Below are 12,002 nucleotides of genomic sequence, written 5' to 3' on the forward strand. Positions count from 1 at the left end.
TTCTCCCATTGGCTCTGGGCAGTTTCCACCCTCCGCCATTCTGCATTTTCTAGTTTAAACTGGATAAAATGAAGTTTTCCTTATGATTTAAGCACAAAAGCCTTGCGAAGTCCTACAGGTGACTCTCAGAATGAGCATTACATGTGGAAACTCCCAAGAAACACAGGGACCTGTTTTCCATGTAGAGAAAAATCCCTGTGTGTAAGCTGCCTGTATTCCAAATCTGTGTGTGTGTGTTTTAAGTGTCATCAAGTAACTTTCAACATATGGTGATCCTACCTATCAGTGTCCTCATTTTAGCTTCATTTGACTGTAAGTGCTTTGTTTTTCACTTGCTGCTGTGCAAATAATACTGTGCCAGAAGCTTCTCACCTAGAACAGGTCCCCAACCTTTTTATCACCGGGGACCACTCACCAGGGACCACCCAATGCCTTTTACTGAGGCCCGGTGGGGAGGGGTAGTTTTACTCTCAACCACTGCCCTAACGCTCTCTGATCGCTATGGTAATGTTTAAACATCCCTTCAAAATAAGATACAGACACGCCACAACAATGAACATAAGGAACATTTTATTTTCATGGAAATTTTAACTCATGACAATGACAAATCAATGGGAACCCTGAGCTTGTTTCTCTGCAACGAGATAGTCCCATCTGGGAGTGATGGGAGACAATGACACCCAAAGTGTGCTGTAAAGGGCCGGGGCGGGTGAAGTAAAGGGCCGGTTGGGGGGAGAAGGCGTCCTTCGGGGCCCACCTCCAATTAGTCGAAGGACCACATGTGGTACGCGGCCCACAGGTTGGGGATCGCTAACCTAGAAGAATTGCAAGTAGTAGAAGCACTATCCAAAGTAGTGGGGAGAGTATCCATGTGTTCCATCTACTGAAAAAGAAAATATAAACAACAGCATGCATCCTAACCAAGCTAGCCAAGTACAGAAATATATTTATACTAGCAAGAAAGCCCATCGCAAGCAGGAATGAAATAGGTGTTAGGACCCAGGGGACACCAGAAGGTGCAGATCTCTCTCTGTGTGTCTTTCTCTCCCTCTCGCTGCCTGTCTCTGTGTGCCTCGCAGCAGGAGGCATAGCAGGTAATTAGGGCTGGTTTGTAGGAGGGAAGGAGAGCTGTTGTGCAGTTTGGGGCTGTCTGTCTGTCTGTCTGTCTGTCTGTCTCTCTCTCTCTCCCTCTGTCGCAGCCGGGGCGGCTCTCTCTATGTCTCTGACAGCAGCTTGGGGCAGCTCTTTCTGTGCCTCTCTCTCTTCCTCCCTCACAGCAGGAACAATAAGAGGAATGAGGGCTCGTGTTCGGTCTGGCAGGGCTGTGTGTCTCTCTCTGTCTCTGTCGCATCTGAGATGAAGGTGGTTAGTGTCCAGGGAGGGAGCTGTAGGGGCAGGGCCAATCAGGGTGCAGCCAGCGTTCCCGGCTACACCCTGATTGGCCCTATTCCAACTTGGACAGCCAGACATGTTCTACCCCCCAGGCTGTTTCACAAATATATAGAGGAACCATGGATAAGGATACGTTGTTCTTGTAATTTCATCAAGTTGCTTTTAGTTTATTATCTGGCAATTACTAGTAATTCATGTTGCAGAAAAGTATTTTAATTACACTGGTTTTGTGTTTGTTTGTTTCAGACCAAGGACTTGACCGATACTTTGATAGATAACATGTCATCATTGGCCACCCAGTCTCTCAACAGACCTAAAGTTCCATCCTCAAGTAGCTTTTCTTCAGTTCCATCTATGGGTATTGGAGTAGGGTTTTCATCACCTGCTGAAAGCACTAAGAGAAATGGACTAAATGCTAATGTAGGATTTCAGCCTTCAGGATTCAGCATGGGGGTTGGTACCACAAGCCAGAATTTCTTCAACAGTGCTGGAATGGCCAATATGAATATGTTACCTACAGGCAACATGCCTGCTTACAATTCTATGAGCACTACAGTTGCAATTTCACAGCCAACACAGCAAAACAGGCCACCAGATATGTCTGCTTTAGATAGCCTGTTTGGTCCTCAGAAACCCAAAATCAGTATGAATCAGTTATCACAACAAAAAACAAACCAGTGGCTTAATCAGTTTGTACCTCCTCAGGGTGCCAGCAGTTCTCTTCCGGGGACACAAATGAATGTAATGGGACAGCCTGGATTTGGTTTACAGGGAAATCCTTTCTATAATCCTCAGAACTTTACGCAGCCAACAAACAACATGACAAGCAGCAGCTCAGCAAGTAATGACTTAAAAGACCTCTTTGGATAATAGTTCTCATGAGCAAATTGACGGTGTAGACATCTCTTTATGTCTGGTAAAAGCTGGCTTGAGAACTTCTATCTAGCAAAATGGAGAAGAGAAAACCCATTTCCAGAATGTGCTAGTAATATGCTTTATTTTTGTAGACACCAGGAAGTTCCTTTCCCCTTCTACACTTTTGAGGTCAGTTTTATGAATCCAGGTACCCAGAGTTATAAACATTAGAGATTGCATACCTCACCACTTCAGGAATTTTGTCTTCTAGCCACTGTGTAATCCTACAAATAAACATATTACAAACAAAAAGGAAATAGATTGTATTTACTGTTAAGTCCATGAAATGCACTACATATATACCCTGTTCTCTTGTTGATCTCATAATGTTTAAATTAGGTCTGGATTAAAAATTGGTTATAAATAACTCTTGGAATAAGATGGGTTGTAATTGGATGCATGTATTACTATGCAGCTTCTATAAATGTACACAGTTAAATTTTTGAGAAGTACAGAATTATTCATCCCCTTGTAAATTGATTCCACAAGTATCACTATCCCTAAATAAATACATCAAAAGAGAGAGATAGCTTTCTAACAGGTGCTCTTTGTTACAAAACAGATACTGCCTGAATGATCGTACAACATACCTTTCCTACTGGTAATCTATATTGAGGTATCAGCTCCTACAATGGAAGCCATATTGTTAGTATAATGACTTTAAAATCCTGCCTAAATATGTATGGTAGCTTAATCATGTTTATATTTGAAACCTGGATACTGAAATTATACCAGTGCAAATTAATGAACAAAACATTATTCAAATCCTCATACAAACTTTGTTTTGTTGGAATTTAGAAATTGCTTTCAGTATGCTTAAAATGGCATAACTTTGTGGAACGAGTTGGATAGCTTCTTTATGCTGTGGGCTTGACAGACAAGTGAGACACATTTGTTATAGATTCAGGTTAAAGTAAGTTTTGTTTCTTTAGATTAAATGGATACATCACAAAGAAAGTTATGAATGTGAGAAAGTTATTGCATTTAGACAAACTGTTCTGTATGTAGTTTCAGAGTCATCTGAAAGACCAAAACTTCTTTAATAACCACATTTGGAGTAAATAGCTGTCACTGTATGTTTTGATGTCCAAATCAAAAAAATTCCCCAATCTAGATGCAGCAGTATATCCTGCTGATTAGGGTAGGAAAAGGTATTTCATTTCTCCAAGATAATGTGTCCCACTGCTTATTTCTACTGGGCTTTAACTATTCCCTGGGAATTTTGGGATTTTGTTACATATAGCTGGCTATTTTGAGAAGGAAAGAATTAGCTACCTTTTTATAGAAAGCCTACACACTTTATTTTTCAAAGCCTTTCACTAAATAAATTATTTCCATTTCTTGCTTAAGAAACCAAAGGCCTTATCCTGGAAATGTGAGTTGTATTTTGTTAAATTATATTTCCAATTTTAAGTCGTAATAATGTTTAAATATCTTTTTTAAATTGTATTATAGCTGCTGCCTTAGTATTCTTACTTTGTGTCTCTGGGACCAGTGATAAAATTGTGTTTTGTTTTGAAATACTTGTGATGTTCATGTGCTGTTGATACTCTCACTGAACTATGCTTAATTAGCTATGTATTTTGTACATAAAAATTATGACCATTAAATGTTAGATATAGTTCTTTGGTCTCCAGGTTTCTTAAAATTGAAATTTCATATGTAAGTCTTTGTTCAAAACTGGTCAATATTATAACACGGTTTCCCAAATGCTTGAAAAGAGGAAGGGACAAATCAAATAAAAAGTGCTGGAACAGAATTCAAGCTTATGTAACAAATTGTAGATATATTGTAAAATCTTATACCTATATGTAGGGATTTCCTTGATAACCTAGACTCCATATACATTGTCAGGGATGATTTGTGGCCAGTCAAATTTATAATTTAATTACACTTGTCAGAGAAAGATTTTCTGTTTAGATTTTCCCTGCGTATGCAATCGGTATTTTAATGTTACATTACATCAGAGGAGATTTTACTTTGTTGTTTCATCCCAACAAAGGCACTGGAATAATTTTTTCTGAAGGTGTGATATATATTGTCTGCAAGATTCCCTATAATGGGGGAAAACCTTCCTCCCTCTTCAGAGTTAGTGAGGTAGAATGGTGATATTTCCCTGTTAGCGTTTGATATTTATATAATAACACAGTGCCTAGTTTCCGGAAGAAGCTTAGCTTTCTTCTGTGAAGAAAAGAACGAGTTATTTTGAGTACATTTTCTTCCATGAAGTAAATGAGTGAATTTGAATTTTATTATGTTATATATAACTGGAGACAGGGAGAATTGAGGACTTCACAAATTCCCATGTCTTTATCCAGAGCTCATATCTTCAAGATGGCTCAGACATATTGAAACTAATGTCCTTGTAGATGTAATTAAATTCTCTGACCCTTGAATGTGATGGTATAGATTTTTCTTTATACTGTCATACAAAAGAGCTGCAATGGGCACAATAAGATACATTGCTCATGTTAATGATTCCCTTCCTTTCTTTGGAACTCAAGCCTCATTATTAATGGAAATTCACTCTATGCTGATGCCTTCAAGACACTTGACAGGCTTCATAGGCACAAAGTAGATGACTGAAAGGTATGGTAAAGAAGATTAAAGATGCAAAAACAGCTATATTCCTTAGTGTACCCTTGAGAAACTGTCTTTATTCTGTCTGGTCTTTCTCATAGTATGGTTTTATTAATTGAGAAATTTTAGAACTCTTAATATCCCAGATCCTATGGAATACAAATAAACCCAAGGAATTTGAAAGAAAAATGCAAAAGACAACACTAAATAGCCCTTTCCTATTTGTCCCATTTCATATTTAATAGGGATCAAATCCTGTTTTGCTTTTTAATGCTAGCTGAAATATTAGCTGAATCAGAGTGTAAAGAAGGCCACTTTATTGTTCTAAGAATGTGAAACCTCCTTAGCATTATCCATATAGAGCAGTGAGGAATCCTAGAATATGAAGTGATTTTTCTTTAAAAAGTAGACAGCAAAGCTCAAAAGAAGGAGCTGAAAGACTACCTTGGATGGTGAATATGTTCCTGTCTCATATGTTAAATACCAAATATAATATGTCAGATACCAAATATAAAGCATCCCTACTTGTAGTGGCAGCATTAAGAATAAAAGCTATAATTTGAGTCTGAGCTGTAGATACAGATCAGTTTTGTGTGTACTGACATCTTAATTTTTGGAGAAACATGAATTAAAAAATCACATAATAAGTATGATTATTGCCATCTATCATCCTTATTTCAAAAAAGTAAACTTGAGAAGCAATGTTACTGAGAGTAAACTAGTGAAATTTTAATACATTTTTTCAGTGAGAGTGTCAATTTGTGGCTGTTGACATTTCACACGTATGTTTCAGAAAATTATTTGTACCTGCTACAATATAAGGCTAATCTTACCAGCATGAGATGGTTCTATCATTCGAAAATAAATTACTATCCAGCTCCTGGTTATGTGATGCTTCATACAGTGGACTTCTTGTAGGTATTTTCTAAATTGAAATGGGCTTATGCAATTCAAAGTTCTACAAATTCACTCTTCAAAACAAATGTATTGGTTGTTACCTGTATTTTGCTTTTGATCAATGTAACACATGCAGGCTTTTATGCTGCAGTTAATTGGGGGATCTAGTTGCGTAGAAAATTCACCCATGCTAGTTTTTTAATAACTTGCGTTTGAGTAATAATTGACTAAAACTAGGGCTATTGCCCCTAGAATTTCTTGACTTTGCATTTACATCTTTAAAGTAATTCTTTAAAATTTCTTGAAAATAAGAAATAAGAAATTTGTAAAAAAAAGTTTTCATCAAAGTTCTAAATCCAGACAGCACCGTGTTCTATAATCTCCTAAATTGGGAGTTGTATATCAAGATGGTTTTATATGTATTTAACTCAGGCCTGACTGAAATTATTTAATGTGTATCTAAATGTACAGATGCTTAGTGGCTTAGAATCCCTTGTGTGTAAAGTGATGATGTCGGTGGTGTTGCTATGGTCATGATCAGCAGAACTCTTGGAGCATGGCACTCTATTTCGGTTGATTGGACTTCACTGCTCTTCAAAACAAATCTATTCTTATATCAACTTTCCAGACCAGTAATGTGTAAAATGTACAGTGATGGTTACAAGAAATTACTACCACTTTGTACTGTGAATGGAAGAATTGTGTAGTTTTGAAATCCTAAATGATGTTGCTTTATTGAAATAAAAAAGCCTTTTCATATTTTCAGTTTTTCAGATAAGAGTGAAATGTCGTAAGTTCAAAAAAAATCCAGTGCTTGCAATTGACTGTGAATATGTGTGAGTTTTATACTGTTCTACATGACTTTACCAGTAAAATAGTGGCTAGAATAGAAATGGCTGTTGCTCATTCATATTGGCTCTTGGTGACACTTTGTGAATTATAATGTAAAATTTCATCGGACTGGTTAGCTATCCATTTAAAGCAGCCTTTCTCAACTTTTTTTTTGTATCATTGAAAAGCCCCTGAAACATTCTTCATGCTCTGAGAAACCCCAGAAGTGGCAAGATTGAACAGAATAAACTGTGTGCATGCCCACCTAGAACAACTCCCTTTCCCACCCCCTCCAGGCCCATCATTGGCCATTTTATGTGTGTATGGGGGGGGGGTTGACATGACAATATACGCTCATATCATACAATAAATAAAATTTAAATGTAAAGGTAAAGGTATCCCCTGTGCAAGCACTGAGTCATGTCTGACCCTTGGGGTGACGCCCTCTAGTGTTTTCTTGGCAGACTCAATACAGGGTGGTTTGCCAGTGCCTTCCCCAGTCATTACCGTTTACCCCCCAGCAAGCTGGGTACTCATTTTACCGACCTCGGAACCCCCATCCATTCAAGAAAGTTTTAAAGTATTGATAAACAGGCTTATGATAGCTGACTTTGGCTTGTGGACAGCCTCAATTACCTTTCCTGCAGCTCTTCCAGGACCAATTAGGATTCCCTCTTTAAGTTGACAAATCCAATGCACTAGCTTTAAGGCTATGCAGTGATATGTTTTGTATTGTTATATATGAGAGATTACTAGATCTTTTTTCTCTAATGGAATGAGCAACTCTAATTCAAGCACAAACCAATACCTTTTCCTTTGAACTGTTTATACAGTATTTGACAGTTAAATTCTTTTGAACTGGGAATGTATCTTATTTTCCCTGGAACTTGAAAAAGAACAAAGGTACACATATTCTAAACATGAGTGTAGTGAAATTGGAAGACAGAACAGTTTTAAATATTTCAAAATGGCCATAAGATGTCACCATAACATAGCAACTTGAGTGAGGCCACCCAATGCACATTTAATTGTGTGACTGTTCTTAAGCTATATGTGGCTGTATGTCAGACTTCAATCTACAGGCTTCATTCATGTGGAAACTGATGTTATCCTTACTACATTTGTTAGATTTCATTAATATTTTTTAAGCCTGTTCCATGAAGTGAATGTGTAAGATTGACAAAAGCAACTGCTGCAAGAAGAGAACTGCAGTCTTCATCAACTTGTTCAACTTTCAAATGCTTGCATAAATCATTTTAAAACTATTTTAACTGATCTAACAGATTTATTTGTGCTCAAATACTAAGTGAGTTCTTTTCAGTAAATCAGTTAACTTATATACTTGCAAAATGTATGGACTTACAATTCAAAAAGTATGGAAACAAAGGTTGAAGGCAAGTAAAATGTAAGACCATTTTTGCACGGCATGGTAAAATGCGAGTGGCTTTCTGCTTACAAACATGGGATGGTAAAAGTCATGTTTGCTGCCCTCACGGGAGCCCCCTCCTGCATTTTCCGGCTGTCCAGTCGCAGCTTTTTGCCTCCTGATGAGGTTTCAAAGGAAAGCACAACTAGGTATGTGCACATGCAACTAGGTAGGCACATGCAAAATGTAGCTGGGCAGCCTACGAATGTTAGCAGCATATTCAGGTCCCTCCACATGACATTGGCAACATCCTGAGGCTGTCCAGTAGGTGGCTCACAATTTCACCTTTAAAGTGCAATGCAGTAAATCTAGGAAAGTGGATTTACTACCCTAAAACGCAAGAGCTACTAGTGAGCAACCAGGGAAAAGACTGTATGGAGAGGGAAATATCCGATAGTCTGAGCAGCTTTGTCCCCCCCCCCCCCCTCCATTTCCTGCTTTGAGTAATTTTTCTTTTTTAAAATAGCATGGCCCGTGTTGCAGCGGGACCACAAATCTACATTTTCCAAGGTAAAATAAAATCTTTCAAGTGTCCATGGTCTTTTTCGGGGCGGTGGGTAATGAGCTGGGAAATGGGGGATGATCTAGCAGCTTTCTCTGGATCATTCAGCTATCTGTGGGCTTTGGTTTTAAGTCTCCCATTAGCACTAAATGTCTTTTTGGGCTTCAGTTACCCATTCAGCCTTATCACAACTGGGCCAGGCAAAAATAGTCCTATTTGCATTTTCTGGAGGTGGGAAATGAGCTTGGAAAGAGGAGGGAGAGTGGGTGATCTGATCTTACAGGAGGTCTGAGCAGTTTGTTTTTAAGCCTACCATTAGCTTAAAATGCCTTTTGGGGCCTCAGCTACCTGCCCAGCCTGGGGCAGGCAAAAACAGGGTGATCTGCTTGCCTTCTGCCAATCCTACAGGGGTCTGGACAGCTTGTTTTAAAGCCTACTATCAGCACATAATGTATTTTTCGGCTCCAGGAACAATGTAAAACTGAGCTCTTCCACCAGGTCTATGTCCACCAGGTCTATGGTTGAGGCTGGGGTCAGCGAATCAGGGACATCACTCCCCCCCCCCCGGGAGTTAGAGTGTACGCTACTCCCCTGTCCTTTCCTCTTCACCTCTTTGATAATTGGGGGAGGGATGGGATTTTTAGCCGTCATGTTAGTAGATTGATGTTTTAATGGGAATTTTAATGGGGTTAGTTGTGACTCGCCTCGAGCCTGTTGGGAGAGGCGGGAAATAAATATAATAAACTAATAATAATAATAATAATAATAATAATAATAATAATAATGTGCAGTGTCTCAGAAATCCACCCAAGAAGAAATAAAGTACCAAAAAAAAATACAAATCCCCCAAAAGGTGGGGAATGCTGTATCATTCTGGCATTTCTCCATAGAAATGGGGCAGAGTGGATATTATTAAAGATGCATCTGTGTTATGGCATTATTGCATAGCAACACAGAAGTGCCTTTAAAAAAAAAAGAAATTAATTTCAGGGCTGGGGGAAAAGAAAGTTTCAGTCCAAGAGAGAAATGCTGTGTTGTGATTGGTGTCTTGCTGTGATTGAAAAGCAAAGGATCAAAGGGAGAAGTTGGCCTTGTTTTCCCTTGCAACCTCCTTAGGACGCAAAAAGCCCTGACAAGGCAGAGGGAAAACAGAGGGTCTCCCCATAAGGAGGGCTGGAAATGTGAGATTTACCATCCCACATTTGCCAGCAGGAAGACACTCATGTTTTACCCCACCATGCAGAAATGCAATGATAATTCAGCAACATACATATGAAATTTGTCAAATTACTTTATAGCACATCTTAAGAATTTTATTTATTTATTATATTCATATAGTGCCCTCTGTGAAGGTTCAGGGTAGTTTACATAGAACAGGAACAATACAGATAACAATAATTGTGACAATAATAATACAATGGTAACAGTAGACAATATATTAGAATGGTAGAACAATGGAAAGAACCTTGAATTAACTATGGCATACTGATGGCCCTATGGGTTGGACAGATCAGCAGTGGTTTCCATAAGAGGGAGGTTCAAGTTCCTGGTGGAGTGGGCCACTGATAGCTGTACTCTGTCCAGGTTGAGGAGGCACACTTTCTCACTTGGACCCTTCCTCCTAAGCCACAGGTCTTTGAAGGGTTGAGCTTCAGATAACTCTGCTTGAGCCACTTTGTCACTGCTTCCAGGCAGCTGGCTAATGTTTCTGGGGGAGAATCAAGGCAACTGTCCATCAGGAGGAAGAGCTGAGCATATTGGTGACAGCCCAGCCTATACGTACACAACAGTTGAGCAAGAGTGTGCATACAGATATTAAATAGGATTGGAGAGAGAACTGCCCCCTGAGGGACTCCACTTGCCAGTTGGTGACAGATTGAAAAACTCTCTCCTATTGCTACTCTCTGTCCGTGATCCTGGAGAAAGGAAAGCGATTGGAGGGCAGTCCCTCTAATCCCGGCATCGGTGAGGCAGTGACCTAAAAGCTCATGGTTGACTGTGTCAAACACTACTGAGAGGTCTAATAGCACAATCAGCACTGACCTGCCCCAGTCCAACTGGCAGCAGAAGTCTTCCATTAGGGCTACTATCACTGTCATGGCCAGGCCAGAAACCTGACTGGGATGGGTCTAAGACCGAAGCTTCTTCCAAGTATGCTGACAGCTGGTCCGTGACAGCCCTCTCAAGCATCTTTTCCAGAAATGCTACATGTGAGACAGAATGATAACTGATAGGCCATCAAGAATCCAAGTAGAGGATCTTTAACACTCAAAACTCCAAGTAAAATATTAAACCATTCTAATTTCTTTACATCTCTCTGCTTTGCCATGAAAACTCAGCATCAATAATGGATTGCATTTAGAAGACATGCAAAATTGCCAGTCGAAGGATATTATCCACAATTAATAAATCTATGTGAGTTGCTGGAGACAATGGACTTCTTGATTGACAGATCTCGCTAAAGCATTATCATTGCTGAACAAATTTAGAGTCCAGTGGCCCTTTTAAGACCAATAAAGTTTTATTCAAGATATGATCTTTCTTGTGCATGCACACTTCCTCAGATATAATGAATACCTTGAATAAAATTTTGTTGCTCTTAAAGGTGCCCCTGGATATTAAATTTGTTCTGTTGCTTCAGACCAACACAGCTACCCACTTCAATCTATTATCATTGCTGAAACGTTTGGCCTCCCAAATATATGGATCGTATACATCAGTAAAGCCATTGAGTAAAAGACAGAATTACCTTTAGTGGGGACCTTGTAGAGGCTTCCAGCACTTTCGCAGGCTGGCGGAGGCTGCTGAGCTGCTACCAATTGGTTTGCCAACTTCCAGTTGGGACCTACAGATCTGCTTTTATAATTGATCTCTAGAATGCAGAGATTAGTTTGCCTGGGGAAAAGGACTCTTCTGGGAGCTGTACTCTATGGCATTGTGCCCTACTGAGGTTCCTCTCCTCTCCAAACCCTACCCTCCCCAGACTCCACTCCCCAAAACACCAGATATTTCCCAACCCAGAGCTGGCAACCATAACCATCTGTGCAGGCCTCCATATTCTGTCCTCCCCAGCCAGGCATGAAGTACAGCTTAGCTTATGCTTTTTTATTGTATTTATTATCAAATTTCTAGACCTCCCTTCTCGGCACTGTGTCTTGGGGCAGTTTACAATATTCTTAAAATGCAATAACAATTTAAAATCATTTAAACAATTAAAACAAATTAAACAGTTAAATCTACCCAAAAGTTTGTGATATCCCCATTAGTTCTTCAGGTTGGGGCAGCCAATAAGAGTTGTTGGATTGCAACAGGGGAGGCCCTTTATTGTTTGTATGTTTATTTGTCCAAACTGTCCTCAACCATAAACCCGGTGAAAGAGCTCCTATGGAACTAGTTGGGATTCTGCCCACTCTTGAAGAATTTATAAAATCTTCTTCTAGCTTGTTGCCAAGTCTTCTC

General features: G+C 39.4%; 1 protein-coding gene across 3 annotated transcripts in view; it reads left to right on the forward strand.

Moving 5' to 3' along the window:
• Positions 1–6,549, forward strand: part of SCYL2 (SCY1 like pseudokinase 2) — a 34,634-nt gene extending 28,085 nt beyond the window's left edge. For all 3 annotated transcript variants that reach the window (XM_077339167.1, XM_077339169.1, XM_077339170.1), the window contains one exon: positions 1,639–6,549. In XM_077339167.1, coding sequence (XP_077195282.1) covers positions 1,639–2,262 — 624 coding nt within the window. In that variant the 3' untranslated portion in view covers positions 2,263–6,549. The remainder of the gene's footprint in view (positions 1–1,638) is intronic.
• Positions 6,550–12,002: the final 5,453 nt, after the last annotated feature.

The sequence above is a fragment of the Paroedura picta genome, chromosome 5 (assembly GCF_049243985.1).
Source record: "Paroedura picta isolate Pp20150507F chromosome 5, Ppicta_v3.0, whole genome shotgun sequence".
In the NCBI taxonomy this organism is placed as follows: domain Eukaryota; kingdom Metazoa; phylum Chordata; class Lepidosauria; order Squamata; family Gekkonidae; genus Paroedura; species Paroedura picta.